Consider the following 15,913-nt stretch of genomic DNA (forward strand, 5'->3'; position numbering starts at 1 on the left):
TGTTTGTTATGTTAACTCTTCACTCATTCTTATTTGTACAGACAGTCATGGCAGATAGTTCTTCCTCCTAATGAAACTGTATCAGGGTTTAGAAAAGTTACCAAATGCTAGAAATTAATTTTGTGTGGGAAATCTTTTAAAAGAAACTTAAATATAAATTTAAAATGAAACTGTTTTGATGTTTATAAATGATCTCTTAATATTTAGAAAATCACAAAGAAACTGATAAAAATATTGTCTGTGATGTTGGATGTTTAAAAAAAATATTTTTTTGAAGCCCATACAACAAATTGATTACAAGTAAATTTCAAAATTAAAGTAAATCATGTATAAATGTAGTGTATTGAATCACAACTCCTTGTATATCATTTTTTAATTATTCATTTGGGATGTGGGGCTTGACCTTGATAAAAACGAATTAAACAGTTCTCTTGCCCAAAATAGAATTAAATATCATTGACAAGTCTGTTTTTTTAATGATTACAGTAATCCAAATTATGGAAATGTAGGAAATGTTTTAATCTAAAAATAATGCAAATGATATTTAGAACTAAGTCAATGTCACTCCCAGGCTTTGGCAAATTCTTTTTAAAACTTAAAATGCATAATTCCCATTTTTAATTTCAAAATAATAATTTGCAAAGCTATTTTTTGAAGGTCACAAGTGTGAATGATTTTCATTTGTGCAGGGTAGCTGACATTGATTGTAGACTGAGCATATATAAAAGTGTTTTGCCTCTGCTTGAGCTGGTTCAGTCACATTTATTACAAAGACTGTTGATGGTGTTTATAATGTACATTTTGATAGTTAATATGCTACTACCACCACCACCACCAGCACTACTACTACTACTACTACTACGAGTATTAATACTATTACTTCTACAACTACTACAGTCACGATAGAAACCTTGAAGTGGATTTAAGTGCAAGCTGTATTGAATTATCAAGGATGTTTGGGACTGGTAATTAATCACATGATAATAAAAGTGTCTCTTAGACTATGTCTTATTCAGTGTGATGTTTTTGTTTTGAGGTTGATCATCACCGTATTTACTGTGAATGCCATTAGAGTGTTTTTCCACCTCATTTACCTCATTTACGTCATATAGGTTCATGTATAGTTTCTGTGCAAGTCTTTGATTGCCTGAATGTTCTTTTGCTTTTAGGAGAAAGACGCAGTGCATTGGGTCTGATCTGACCATTCCCATCCAGCTGTGTTAAGACTACGCATTTGTCTAAAAACAGCTTTCTAAATTCTTTCTGGTGTCAAGATGTAGTCCTGCTGTAGATAATTTGGGTTTCCTGTAGGTTTTTGTTTGTTATCAAAGCCAATAATAATAATAATAAAAACTCCTCATAGCCCAACTATTCACATTTTAGGTGGTCTTAGAATGTAAATATTTTTCTCCATTTTCTTTTCCAGCTGCAGCTTTCATGTCTTAATTCCCCTCGTAAATGGATTTACACCATCCACATGGTGATCTGGATCATCACCAAAAAGTTCTAAATTGTTCTTGGTATCTTTATACACACCAAACATGAAAAGTAAAAGTCAATTGGAGTTGATTTGTAACTGATTTTTGAATCTGTAAAAAGAGTTTTAATGTTAAATTATTATTTTTTTCTGACGTAATTCTGGATCAGATTCTGAAGACATTTCGCATGATAGTGAATATCAGACCTTTTGAGTGCAAAGTGTTGAATCTGACAGTTTACAAGTTTCTCATAAATTTTGGCAAAGAAGCTGTTCCAGTCAAACGTTGCCAGTTAACATTTTCACATTGCCTCTTACGTCTTTCCATCCAGTCAACCCCTTGTTTGATTCATCAAGTTTCACTTGTTGGAGCTGCATGTTTCAATTTCTGATAGAAAGACTATCAATCCTAGATGTGTGGATTTGCCTCACAGGCCTTTTCAGCTATGCAGTCCTAGGCCAGGCTCTGGCAATTGTAACAGCTGGGGGCAGTCAGTATGTATAAATCATGCTCCGTGTTTTTTCCCCGCTCCACCCTGCAGCCCATGTGAACCTGGACCCGAGTGGAGAAAAACGTGAGACTCGGGGTCACGACTGCTGACGGCTCTGAACCACTGTTGTGTTATTCAAGTCTATCACGATGCTGTTTTATACGCCGCCTGTGACTTGTGAATCGGTTCATCCATGTCACATGAAGTCCATACTGGATTGGCATTTTTCAGCAGCAACCAGGCATCCTCGTAAAGTAAAATAGCCGAGATGAATTTATTTCAAAAGACTGAATAAAACATTTCCTCGTGTACCGCGAGCAAGTAGTTCCTCATTAATGCCCCCAGAGTTTGCGAGGAACTGAACCATTGTGAACCAACCTGGCAACCTTTTGATTCAAAGGGAGCCAAATTGTGATAACTTAATTAAGTCTGAAATATGTGTTTGCTTTCATAACTGATTAAGGTGCCCTGCAGGACCCTTGTGTTTATACTTCATCAAAATACTTCCGAAATATATCCCTGTTTTTTACACCCTGGTCCTCTTCTTAATTAAGTTGATCATTTTGGCTGATCCGAGTCCAGCCCAGAACAACACCGGGATGCCTGTCAAAAGCTCTGGTCTTCATCCCGTATCCCGAGTGATTCCGTTTAAGTGGAAATCTTAAACACATGCTTGTAATGACTTTAAACCAATAAAGTCCACAGACAAAAGGCCTCAGCCTTTTGTCTCACAAATGAAGACCAACAACAACTTCACAGTTAGAATGTGCAATTCAGAATCAGAATACTTTAATAATAATAATAATAATCATTGATGGCCTAATGTTTTTTATTTCCTTCAGTTAGGCTTGATTAAAGTTAAAACAAACTATTATTATTATTAATAATATTATTACCCATTTTAGTAACTGGTTGCTGTTGTTTCTCCCAACTCACAAGAGTCTACTTCTTATAAATAGTCCTATAGGTGTATCTGTACCGTTCTGTCGACTGTCTTGAAGTTTATTCAGGTTATATTTTTAGGTTTTTTAATTTTTAAATTCATAAATTTTTTTGTGCTAGTTTTCCTATCCGTTCTCAACCTGTGCTGAAAAAAAATCACTAGACAGTCAATCAATTAATTTCAAATCAGAGAGAGAGAGAGAGAGAGAGAGAGAGAGAGAGAGAGAGAGAGAGAGAGAGAACATGTACATGATTGTCATGATGAGTGGCCGTTCCAGAGTTCACTTACGACCACCGCAGACATTATAAATCAGGGGAATGGTTCTACTCTCCTTTTGCCTTTGATTTAACTACAGTACAGTTAATGGCCCACAGCATTGCTGCCATCTAGTGGATGTCTTGTAAATTACCGAAAATGCTCACTTAAGTAGCTGTAAGTACTGTGTACAGGTATTTGTGTCTGTGTAGGAGGTTCTCAGTCATCCAGATCAAGGTAAACAACAAATAGCAAAACAAACGACGAGTCAACATTCTGAGATGTATTTGTAATACTCATTTAATGCACTTTAATATACAGTAAATGAGATGGCAATAAATTAGAAACACCTCTCATTAGTATTTAAATATTAAGCATGTGCTTACTTTCACAAAGAATAGTAGCATTTAATTGAGAAACCATTAATGAACTGGATCTTATGAAGTCTCGTGTCACTGAGCAGCATTTGTTATGTCTTACATAAAACATAAACAGAATTACATTTTTTAGATTCAAAAAGTGTGTATGGACCCAAAGTGAGTATAAACATCATTTGGTTGGTCAGCCAATTGGTTCAGGATTGGTTTCAGGTCTGCTGTTCATTGCTTATTGTTCTCTATTAACATTAATCCCAATGTTTAATTAATTCACAAAACTAATCACACAGGTCAGCAGTGACATAAATGAGGTGGTCACAGAGGTTATATACAGGCGAGGATATCGAAGAAAAACTTTGGAATGAAAATATATAAATGCACACAGCAACAGCTGAAATTGGACTGTCAGCTTTTAATAGTCTCTCGCCCAATATTTCATGCACGTGGCTGCATGCTGGGTTCGTTGTGGTCGTATCTCTGCTGGCGTAGCTGCTCAAATCCATCACTATAATTGGAAGAGGAACAGAGCGGTTTCAGCGGTACCTACTTGACATTCACCCCGACGAACTCTTCCACGTCGATAACATTACGGGGGCTAAAGCTTCCGTCTTCCACCACATAATCCCTTTCCTGCTATCGGTAGGCTACGGCTTTCCTGTTTGTTCCACTATGAGAAGTCAACCCACTTGTCAAAAATAATGTACACCCTGCTTTTATTGTTGAAGCTATGTTTTTTACTCTATAGGCACAACGAGGAGTTATTCAAGGTAAAAGCAGCTTGACTATGAATTAAAACCTCTGCACAGGCGACGTCTCTCCTTAGGGCGACGTGTCTTTAGACTCCGTGCTGTGTGCTTCTTCCATCGCTTTCTTGTGGATCATCTCGTACTTCCTCTTCATATCCTTCAGCAGCAGCAGAGCGTCTTGCTTGTCAGCACCTCTGCTGTGAATAGCGCTGCCTGCGCAACAAGCAAACAAACAAAATAAAATGTGATGTAAAGAAACACAGCAGACTTTTATCGGATCATAAATGCGCATACTTAAAGGAATGCGTCTAATCGTTGTGCTCCTTTTGATCTCCTCCATCATCGCATCCACTCTTTCCACCGGCTGCTTCACTGGTTTCCTAGGAGGAAGCTGCTTCACCTGTGAACAGAGTGGGGTTTTTTTTTCTGTCATGGAGCTATGAGACCAGCTCCATTACATATCACAATTAGAAAACTAAATAAAGATTACTTTCCCCAAATAACAAACCCGTATTTCTCTTCTTCCAAATGATGTTTGGAAGCAATCCCGCTGTGTCTTTGAGTCTGTGTGAACATTAAGGTTCCTCAGTTTGTGCTCCAGCATCCAAACAGCTGTTTGAATTCCTGTTGAAGGCCAATATATATTATATTCCCCTAAACAATGGGGGGGATTTAAAGAGAGAACATGGCTGCGGATGAAACAGCAGTCCTCACCGACGGATTTGGATGGAGGGTAACGTGTGAATCCTGCAGGAATGGAATTGTCTTTGTCTTCCTTCTTCTTCTTCTCTGCAGTTAGTCTCTTGTCAACTTGAAGATCAAACTCGCCGTCTGGAACATCTGTTTTCTGGACAAGAAACAGCATTCAGCGGTGGAATGGCGCTATATTTAGCTGCGGCTACGCTATCCAGGCCTTGTCATTTGCTGATAAACACGCCATTCACAGTCGGCCTCTCCTCCCTGGCTCAACATTAGAGAGATAGAGCAGAGGTGGTAGAGCGAGGCAGACAGTGATGGATGAGAGAGAGAGAGAGCGAGCCGTGAGAACAAAGTGAAGAGAACAACTCTTTATACATCTATGACAGATGGAGAAGAGACCTGGAGGCTTGGAAATGTGAATATTTATAGACATGCAACAGCTTTATCAGTTATTGACAGATCTATTAATGAGGAACTATTTGGACATCCCAGGCTTTCACGGCAGAAATGTCTTAAATGTGAGGATGTTTTGTTTTTACATTGTTTTAATAATTTATTTCAGATCATTTTCAGGATTGGATTTATTGGAGAAAACACAGTTTGGTATTCTTGTGGATCCACACTTTTATCCAGATCTACTCAAATATTCCAGCGTTGCGTCTTTGGTTTACGCTCCACGGTAGTATTGAGCGTGCGTTTCAGGAATAGGAACGTTACGCAAACATGTGACAAACCTGAGTGACAAAGAAGCTCCTTGAATTTCCTCCTCTGTTCGTGCCCTGAGATTCTGTTGGGGGGTCATTTGTTTTAGCCCGACCAGGATGTGGTGCTTCCATTTTCTGCGACTTCATTGCCACCTGCAGGATTCTGTCTTCCAACTGTAATTCAAACATTCAAATATTCAGCTCTTTAGCTTTCAAACGGTAACTCCTCTCTGAATCCGAACACATCCAACCTTCCATTTCGGATCAGCGGCCACCTTCGGTGGGAGCTTCACGACTTCCTGCGTCTTCTTACGTTTAATCGCTATGCCCCGTCTCTCCTGGAGGTAATGGGTCAGAAATGGAGGGTCTCCTGCATTCAGAGACGCGAAGACGATTGCAGCATTGAAAGCATTAAAATATGGGCTCTTAAAGGAGAGGAGAAATGGTTACCGCTTCTCTGTGTGGTCAGAGGGTTGGAGCAAATATCAATTCCTAGAAGACTCGGGAAAAGAGCAGCAGCCATGACAGCTTCTTCCTCAGCGATCTGACGAGAAAAGTCTGATGAGACGCATCAGCTTGTTTTTTTTTTCGAGAGAGGTAGAAGACATTCAACGCACCATGTTTTCAGATAGATTGAGGAACTGAAGCTGTGGTAGAGGCGGACTGGATCCTTCACAGAGCTCCTGGCAATTTTTGAAGTAAAAGATTTTGTTTGATTGATGTTAATCCAAGATTAGACATATACAGGAACAGATGATGTCACATCTGGAACACTGACTGTCGAGTGAAGGACCTTTTTCCTGGCATATTCATCAGTGTTACCATTTGGCTCGGTGGAGGCTGGAATAAAGGGGCAAACATTATTTGCTGAAGAACCTCAAAAATAAAAAAAAGTTACCGGTAATCAATAAATATTTACCAAGTCCCAATTTATCAACTTGCTCTTCAACAAATGACTGCAAATATTGCAAGTATGGTATTTCAGATATGAGGTTCCGCTTCAGGTTCAAATGCTTTAGCCTGAAATTAATAAATAATAGACATTTCCACAGATTATAGTTTTTTTTTTTCATTGGATGATTGCTTTAAGTAACACTTTAGTAAACTTCCAACCAAATCACCGCCACCTCTTCAGGCTGTTGAGGCTGTTGAAGACTCCAGAGGACAGTTTGTTTTCATTGAGCTCGAGGACTTCCAGAGCTCTAAACTGTGGCTTTTCTCCTCCGGCTGGCCTAGACAGGGCAAAAAAAAAGAAAAACAGGACAGTTTGTGTTATAGTTGAAGATGTAAATACAGTTAAATCCATGCAGGATGTGTGCACAACTATTTTCTGTTGCACTTCACACACCTGTTTAATCTTAAAGCAGTTTAAGAACATTGATCAAAGACATTTTCAGCAGCCATGATTGCGAGAAACAGACTGGAAGCTGCTCCAGGCTGTAGGTGGAAAAAGTTTCAGCATTTCACCGTGAAAATTAGGATGAAAAATGAAGATAAATTGTCTCTACATTTGCCAACTTTTACTGTGACACACGGATTGAAGCTTTTTGTAGTAACTTCAAATTAACAAATGCGAAGCAAAGCTGATTTTCCACAAATCCACAGTTTGACTGACAAAAGACTGTCTGTTCATCAATGAATGGCTTTTATGCACCGTTGAGTGGCATCGTGGTTGGAACTGGAAGTACCCAGATTAGGAGGAAGATGACGAAGCTGATTCCCAGTCAGATGAAGGACCTTAAGATGTGGGAGCTGACCGATGGACACGATGTCATTAGGTGGCAAAGTGTTGTAGGACAAATCCAAAACCTGTGACGATTTAAACGAATGGTACAGACAACAATTCAAACGGGCCCATTTCAAATATAAATATGCAAACTCTCCAGACTTTGGGAGCTGAAACATCATTCAGAAGCTTCAAATTATTATTTTTAAAATGCGTTATTTGTAGAGTAACTAGGAGTGAATGGTTTCTTCACTCTTCACCAAAATCGATGTTTTTCCATTCTGAAATTTTCATTCATAATAACAATTTTTGGAGTGAAATTTTAGTGCAAGTGTGAAAGAAGCTAACGAAAGAACCAAAAGAGGAACATTTGAATTAAAATCAGACAAGACTTCCTATTAATAAAAAAAAAAAACGTCATTTCATATTGTTTATAAGCGTCCGTATTAAACTTGTAATGACACCAATGAATCAAATCTTCTTGTCGGCCATCTTACCTCGAGGTGAGGGAAGTCGGCAGCACAAAATGTCAAGCTGCACAGCCCGTTTAATGACAGGTTGAGTTCTCTTAAAGACGTAAAACTGCTGAAAGACTCTGTGTAGAAAGATTGATTAGTTCCAGATGACATGCTGCAAGACAAAATATCGTTAAGGGCGAATCAGAAGTTTATTACGAGAAATCACCTAAAGAGAGGGAGTTAATAGATGCATCAATGTAAGCCACATTGTCAAAGACCTTCAGGTCGTCAGGTGTGACCTGAACATAAAGGAGAAAAATCATTTTTATCCACACACTAAAAATCATTCTAGCAAATGCTTGAAATGCGATTCTTACAGAAGTCAGTTCCTGCTCGCTGATGTCAACGCAGCAGAGCTCAGACGGGTCATCAACGTGATGTAAGTGGAGCTACAGCAGAGAGATGAAAGAGGAGCTTTAGACATCACTCGTCAAAGACAGGTCCTCTAAAATAAAAAGATTCCATAGCCTCACCAGGAAAGGCCCATCTAATACTTTCTCATGAGGTGAATCAGCCCCTCTGTCGTTCTCATATTTCCTCCAAGTGTTCCTCCGATTTCTGTACTTCTGCTCCTCCGTCCTTCTGTAAGCCACCAGCCAATGACCAGCACCTACGGGAAAACTCATCTAACGTGAACTTAACAAACCTGATTGAAATCATCATGACTTCATAGGTGGGGATAATGAAACAAAAACGATTTTTTATTTTATTTTATTTAAAAAAGCTGACATCTTTAAAAAACATAATAAAATGTAAGAACGGATCTCATTTATATAAGCGAATAACATATACGCTCCTTGGATATGCATCCGTTTATGCTTGATCAGAGTGACAGAAATGTGTAGTTTGCCTGTAGAGATCCTTCAACATTTATCTCTGTGCATGAGATGAATAATGTATGTTTCCCTGCGCAGCTCAACAACCTGCATTATTCCCCTCAATGTGTTTGACATAACTTAGATACATACAACTGTGCACTTTCTGTAGTCAAATATCATCACTTACAGGTATACCAGCTATCCTTAGGTTTAGGCTAAACTTTAACTAGTTTAACTAGTTTTGTTGAACAGACATGATTCTGAAGTTAATTCGTGCAAATGAATAATGCTCAAATAACATGCTGGGTAACTGTTAAAGAACATAATTGCTAATTTCATTACCTTTGTTGCTGATTACCTTTGTCATAAACAATGCTATAAATAATGTAGTAACCTGCTAATTAAACGCACCTTCTTTTCTTCGATGCGGTAAAGTTCGCGCTGGGAAGCATTTATATGACGCTGCAGTCATCTTGTTTGCTTGCGTGATCATTTTATCTTGAAACAGGTTCTTTGTCTGTGTTTATTACTCTTTTCTTCAACTGAGCTCGTATAGCTACTTGCTACAGCTACAGTACGGTATGCCTGATCTCGAGCCCCGGCTCTGTGTCCTAGCAACAGTGTGTAAAATAATATCCGCCCCTCCCGTCCAGCAGGGGGCGCCCATTAGTAAGCTATGGATGTCTTCTTTACAGCCGAACGCGGAAGAAGGTCGTGAGCCCGGCAGGTCGAAGCTTGAATTGAATAATAAAACACTCAATTGCCTGCTGTAAAAGAGCAAACATCTATTATTTGATAAATGTAGTACATGCAAATGCTGCGGAAGATTGCAACACGTGATATATTACATATTTACAGACTCGATTCGCGTTTAGGGGACTTGACCATATTGCGCATGCGCCACATTGTGCACGGGAAATTGTTTATTTGCTTCTGGACTCCAATCGTTGTTTGCCGCTTACATATTTTCTTAGCGCAACAAAATTAAAATTATCAGAGATTTCTGGAGCTTTAGCTGACATCGGTGTTAAAACACGACGTCTAATTGAAGCAGATGACGACGAAACGAAGGAGGAAGTGAGCGGAAACATTATCTTGCGTTAGCGCCGTCATCTTTTCTGGGGAACCTAAAGCATCAGTGTCGTGAACATCAGATCTTGCTGGCGTGGCGTGAAATTAGGCGCAAAATGTCGTTCACGCAACGATCAAGGGTGACGAATGTGACGAGTGGCCAGTGAAGGTGAGCCTTTTTCGTTATGCACGTATACACGTTACATCCTGGAATGCTTTTTGTAACGATGCAGTCATACGTGTCTGCGAGGAACTGCTGGAGTGTGAACTCTTTCTGTTAGTCTGTGCTCTGAAGGTTGTTCCAAACCAGACTATGTGGAACATTTTACATTAACAGGGAACTCTGATCCACCATGGGAAACGCATCATCAAAGAGTGGCAGTGGAGAGGAGCCGGTGAAAACAACTTTGTTTGAACAAGAGCCGAGTGGGCTCACCTACAGGATTCCTGCTTTAATTTATCTAAGGCACAGCCACACCTTCCTCGCCTTCGCAGAGAAAAGACTCTCACCTGCAGACCGGGACGCCAAAATCCTTGTGATGAGAAGAGGAACTTTGAAAGATGATGGATCTGTTCAGGTTGTTATTGTTGCACGACTAGCAAATGAGCCTTTGCTAATAATAATAATAATTATGACCTCCAACATGAACTGTGCTGTTCTCTGTCGTGTTTTTCCAGTGGGCATCCAGTCAAGAGCTTTTGACGGCATGTCTACCAGACCACCGTACTATGAATCCTTGCCCTGTGTATGAAAAAAACAGCAAAACACTCTTCTTATTTTTTATCTGCGTGTGGAGAAACACCACAGAGATCAGGCAGATCGTCACAGGTAAGAACAAGGCCCGTCTCTGCTGCGTCAGCAGCGCCGATGACGGGCAAACCTGGAGTCAAGCCAAAGACTTAACCGAAAGCGTAATTGGCGAATCGATCCATAAGTGGGCCACGTTTGCTGTGGGTCCAGGCCACGGCGTGCAGCTGGAGAATGGCAGATTGGTCATCCCGGCATACACCTACTATGTCCCATACAGGTGCTGCTCCTTCCCCATTCCTTGTACGGTCTACCCACGTGCTCTGTCCATATATAGTGAGGACTTTGGCCAGACGTGGCGTATCGGCAAGATGCTTCGAAAGAAGTCATGTGAATGTGAAATGGCCGAGATCATAGATCACGAGGGTCGAAGTCATCTCTACTGCAACGCTCGAAACGCTGGAGGCCACAGATGTGAAGCCCTGAGTGAGAACAGCGGCGTGTGTTTTGATAAACCCCACATTGCCCCAGAGCTTGTCGAACCACCGTCGGGCTGCCAAGGCAGCGTCATCGGTTTTCCGGCTCCTGAGTTTGTCCCGAATGACGACGCTGAGAGCAAAGCCTGTGGCACGTCGCTCTTGTCCCCAGACACGCAGACGTGGCTCCTCTTCATCCACCCAACTAACAAGTCCAGTAGAAGGGACATGGGTGTGTACTTGAACCGGTCCCCCCTGCACTCGTCGGGATGGGACAAGCCCAGGATCATCCACAAGGGACCCAGCGGCTACTCAGACCTGGCTTACAACGGAGACAAGGATCAGTTCTCATGCTTGATGGAGTGTGGGAAGGAAAGCGAACTGGAGCAGATCGCATTCATGTCATTCACTCTTAATGATGTCATGCAGACAGACAATAAGAAAGAAAAGAAGATCCACTAAAGTGCGGCCGCGCTTTATTTCTGCGTTATCAATGCTGTCTAACATTATCCTGCAGCATAAAGCCACTAAATACGATGTGCAGTAACATTTGTTTGTGCTTACTGTTGTTCATTCCGGAGATGATAATGCATGCATGAGTCGTGAGTTTTGGTGTCTCCTTGTTTACATGAGAAAGTAATTCAAGTCTTACTAGTACCAATATGCAAACAGCTTTATAAGGGAAAGAAACCATTTTTTTAAAGTAGGGAGGCATGATATGTATTTTATTTTACTGATATTTATAACCAATGATTTCATGTTCCTCATGGCTATTGATAAGCTCAGCGCTAATTCCTCATGCAGTACCACAGTTCCTCTCTGGGCACCCTGTCATAGGCGTTCTCTAGATCTACAAAGACACAATGCAGCTCCCTCTGACCTGCCCTGTGCTTCTCCATTGCTAGCCTCAACGCTAACATGGCGTCTGTGGCATAAAGCCATACTACTGCTCACAAATACTTACCGGTACTTCTTTCCTTAGTCAAGCCTCAACTACTTTTTCCCCATAACTTCATCGTATGACTCATTAGCTTTATCCCTCTGTAGTTTCCACACTGTACATCTCCCTTCTTCTTTAAAATAGGCACCAGAACACTTCTCCCCCATCTTCTTCCCCTCTAGGATTGTATTCAACAACCCCGTTATAAACTCTACAGGCACCTCTCCTAGACACTTCCACACCTCCACAGGTCGTGACATGTCATCCGGTCCAATCGCCTTCCCATTCTTCCTCCTCCTCATTGCCTTTCTAACTTCGACCTTGCTAATCTTTGTCCTAAACAGGTGCCTCTTCTACCCGTAGTTCTCTTTCATTTTCCTCATGGTTGGTTTTTTTAAGTGTAAATAAACAAAGGCTGCTTTTTTATTGAGGCCATACTGATCAGTTATATATTCCATTTATTATATGGATTTTCCTTTTTTCAGGCAAATGATTGCTGGTTTGATTAATATCATGCATCCCTATATTTAAAAGAGTTGGTGGCCGATTTCAAGCATGCTGTGCTGGACTGTAATCTTTAATTAAACAAAACAGACTTTGTGTGTAGCATGTTTGACAGATACTCTACACTCATTATTACTCGTATTGAACTGTCTTAGTATTATCTGAGCAGTAGATACAATGTGCCTACCTCCGTTAGTTTCCGTACGAAGGTCATAGCAGGCCTTGTGAAGTCGGGTGCTTCCTCCATGCCCAGTCCTTCCTTCATCTGACTCTGATTCACATATGCCTTCTTCTGCACCGTTTGAGCTTCAGCTGGACCACATCTGGCCAACGCACAAACCTTTTCTGTGGGTGACGTGGTCGCAAACAAAGATGACAACAAAACTGGGCAGGAAAGATATAAAGTTTTCATTATACCTTCCTCCATGATCTTATTAACCACCCAGCCCGACAGCATGACATCCATGGGTTTAAAACGGATTCATAGTTTTACTGTACATTGATATATATATATATATATTTTATTACTTTCTAAAGCAATAGCACACTGTTTATTACTTAATATATCATTTGGTGCAGCATGCTGACGTATGATTTGTTAGGTGGTGGTTATTAAATCATACATTAGCCATGTAAGAGCAGACGACGACTCATCTGTGAAGCCACTCGAAATGTGTAGATACGAAACGTTGAGCGACCTTGACCTGCTGGTGGTTCCACACTAGTTCCATTGTGTTTTTGTTGGCTGTTGTGAGGTGACAAATCCTGCATGAAACATGTCTTTTTAGTAGAAAATAAAAGCAACCTGTGATCACTTGACTCGTGGGGATTATTGTTCATTCGCTGTTGTGACGAACAAAAAGACAAAAGCCTGGTCGAGCAGTAAATGTGTCAATGAAGGTTAACAGATAAAAGAAAGGGCATAGGTTCATTTTTAAACATAGCTATTAAAAATGCTGCAGGGAATCACTCACTCCCTCGGCAGCTAAAGGGGGCATGGGGCAAATTGTTGTAAAAAGCTGTTGTTAAGGGACCTGCGGGGACTTGAGTGTGATTCAGCAGATGTGCAGGCAGCAGAGCTGAATTAGGGACAGAAGGACCCTTTGGTTCAGGATGGAGTGCAGCGATTCTGTATATTTCTGGTTTCTAGAACAACGCCTCTCCTGTTAGTGGAGTTGTCATTTTTTTTGATCAACTGCAACAAACAAATGAACGCGTGCTGTGTCGTCTGCATGCAGTCTGAGTACCCAGACAAAATGAAAGTGTAACTGTATAAAAAATGATTCACTAATGCAGCTTGCCGGCTGTTCGCCGGCAACTACATGCACTTAGCAGAGCCGTGCGCGATAATGCTGCGTCCTCGGTGAAAGCTCAGAGGATAAGGCTAATGCTATTCAGCTCTGATGCAAAATACCACAGCAGCAGTTTGCCATCCGGTCTCCCTCTGCTCAGAAAGCTACTGGTGATGTTTCGCAAATACATGTACACAGTTACATTAGGGACAAGGCTTTTTGAATTTCTAAAATAGCCAGTTAGTGTAGTTGCTGTGGAACACAGTTCTGCCAGGATGGATTGAATGAATGGGTATTAGCTGTGTGTGTGTGTGTGTGTGTTTGCAGCAGGACTACAGTGGCCGTGTCTATGTGAATGGAAAATATGTCCCCCCCAATGAGATGAAGTACCTCGCTGATATATTAATATTCTTTATGGACAGAGATGAAGCTTTAATGGAGGAGTTGGAAATTCTTCAGTATAGATTTAATTATCAGGATAAAGATGCCAAGACAAGAATTCTGACATGGACGGTGTTCCATATGATCTCAGTTTACATCTGTGCCCCCGGGCACTGAGAAACAGCTTCTCACGACTTTGGACTCCGGGATCTGTAATATAATCAATGACCCGATACAAAAGCAACAACAAGGCAAAGTGTTAATATACTTTATTACGTGTGGGTGCTTGTAAATCTCAAATCCTCCGAGCTGCTGCTGCCTTAGTTTCTGTTTTTGATCATCTTGTTTTGCCAGCTTCTTCACAAGGAGGATGCGTCATGTGGACAAACCTGTTCTTATTTATTTATTTAATTTGATCATTATCTCTGACGGTGTTTGCGCTGACACGCAAAATGCTTTCCAGCGTTTAAGACAATTTTTGTAGGGAGTGGCTGTAACAAATGCACACAAATGTTTCATTTCTCTCTCTGATGCCATTTGGGGAGTCCAAATGAGAAACAGGTTTGCATCACAGATGTTTTTTTCTGTTTGTGTCCCGGCAGCTGGACACATGGCTGTCACCTCATTCCTGTGCCATTCGTTCAAATGGTCCTGGTCCCACAGGATGAGCCGACAGGCATTTGGGACAATGACAGGCGTCCTCTTAGTCTGTGGTCTATGTACCGCATGGTAATGTCCTCTATTTTTTATTTTTTTACAACCTCTTGACATTTTCAAACAAAGCTGCCTTTTTATTTGTCTTAATTATTATTAATTCCTCGTAAAGCAGCCATTTTTTTCCCCCATTGCACATAACCTGTCAAATGATTAAAAAAATAATAATACAAAAAATCAGGAGTTGATCTACCAAACCTGAAACTATTCCCTACTGTAATATGCTAAAAGATACATTTTGGACAGTTTTAACCACAATGACAAATACTGTACTTCAGGGAACTGCTGCTGATTGTTTTACAGCTCATGCTGTATTAACATCTCTGCACGCATTCACAAATAAACACTTCATTCGAAATATTAACACGTAAAGGTCTGCTAGCATTAACATTCAGCATAACAGCTCATGGCGCCTGCAAGTTCAGGTCTATGGTGTGTTTATCTGAATCCCAAAGTAAATGTTTGCACAGCAGCGCTGCAGATTTTTTTATGCTTTTGACACAAAAAGAAACTCAATTTAAAACACGCCATGTGCTTGGTCACCTCGAGGTTCGATAGATTTCAGCAACAGACGTGATACATTCATTGTGAATAGTCTCTTTTGGTTTCTCTTTGTTGCAAGACAGTAAAATATAAGTTATGCAGGCAAAGTTACATTTTCAAGGTTTGATTGAAGTATCTATGTACACTGGAAGCTAAACTCTTTGTCATCACAGAGCGCCGCTTCAGGAATTCTTTCATGATTCAAACATTTAACCTTTTATCTCTTTATCTCACCGCCAGACAACTAAGCATATTTACAGCAGAATGTAACCTTGTACCAGCTAAGAGAACTTACTTCATGTATCAAAACGGACCCCCCCTCTGGAGATAGTGTTGTTTTCATGGGAAATCACAAAAGGAGCAAATCCCCTTTTCACATTACAAAGTATTGAAATCAATACAAAACCTAAAGGGAATAGCGATGGAATGCAGAGTATAAAATGAGTTGTACATTTGTGCAAGATGCAAGGGGACAAATTATATTCCCACA

The 15,913-nt window shown here is 40.5% G+C and overlaps 2 protein-coding genes across 2 annotated transcripts; one reads left to right on the top strand and one right to left on the bottom strand.

Annotated features, from left to right (window-relative positions):
* Positions 1-4,362: 4,362 nt before the first annotated feature.
* On the bottom strand, positions 4,363-9,226 carry xrra1 (X-ray radiation resistance associated 1). Its single transcript, XM_068744337.1, is given in 16 exon segments — positions 4,363-4,502; positions 4,584-4,689; positions 4,798-4,913; positions 5,004-5,136; positions 5,944-6,062; positions 6,143-6,236; positions 6,310-6,375; positions 6,471-6,532; positions 6,612-6,712; positions 6,820-6,913; positions 7,345-7,501; positions 7,916-8,003; positions 8,093-8,175; positions 8,254-8,325; positions 8,410-8,546; positions 9,166-9,226. Coding segments are annotated over 16 exon segments (1,629 nt in total).
* Positions 9,227-10,166: 940 nt separating this feature from the next.
* On the top strand, positions 10,167-11,511 carry neu3.1 (sialidase 3 (membrane sialidase), tandem duplicate 1). Its single transcript, XM_068744629.1, has 2 exons — positions 10,167-10,403; positions 10,504-11,511. Exons 1-2 carry the CDS (start codon positions 10,179-10,181, stop codon positions 11,509-11,511), a joined length of 1,233 nt encoding a protein of 410 aa, XP_068600730.1. The 5' UTR covers positions 10,167-10,178.
* The last annotated feature ends 4,402 nt before the right edge of the window (positions 11,512-15,913 follow it).

The sequence above is a fragment of the Brachionichthys hirsutus genome, chromosome 10 (genome assembly GCF_040956055.1).
Source record: "Brachionichthys hirsutus isolate HB-005 chromosome 10, CSIRO-AGI_Bhir_v1, whole genome shotgun sequence".
Taxonomy (NCBI): domain Eukaryota; kingdom Metazoa; phylum Chordata; class Actinopteri; order Lophiiformes; family Brachionichthyidae; genus Brachionichthys; species Brachionichthys hirsutus.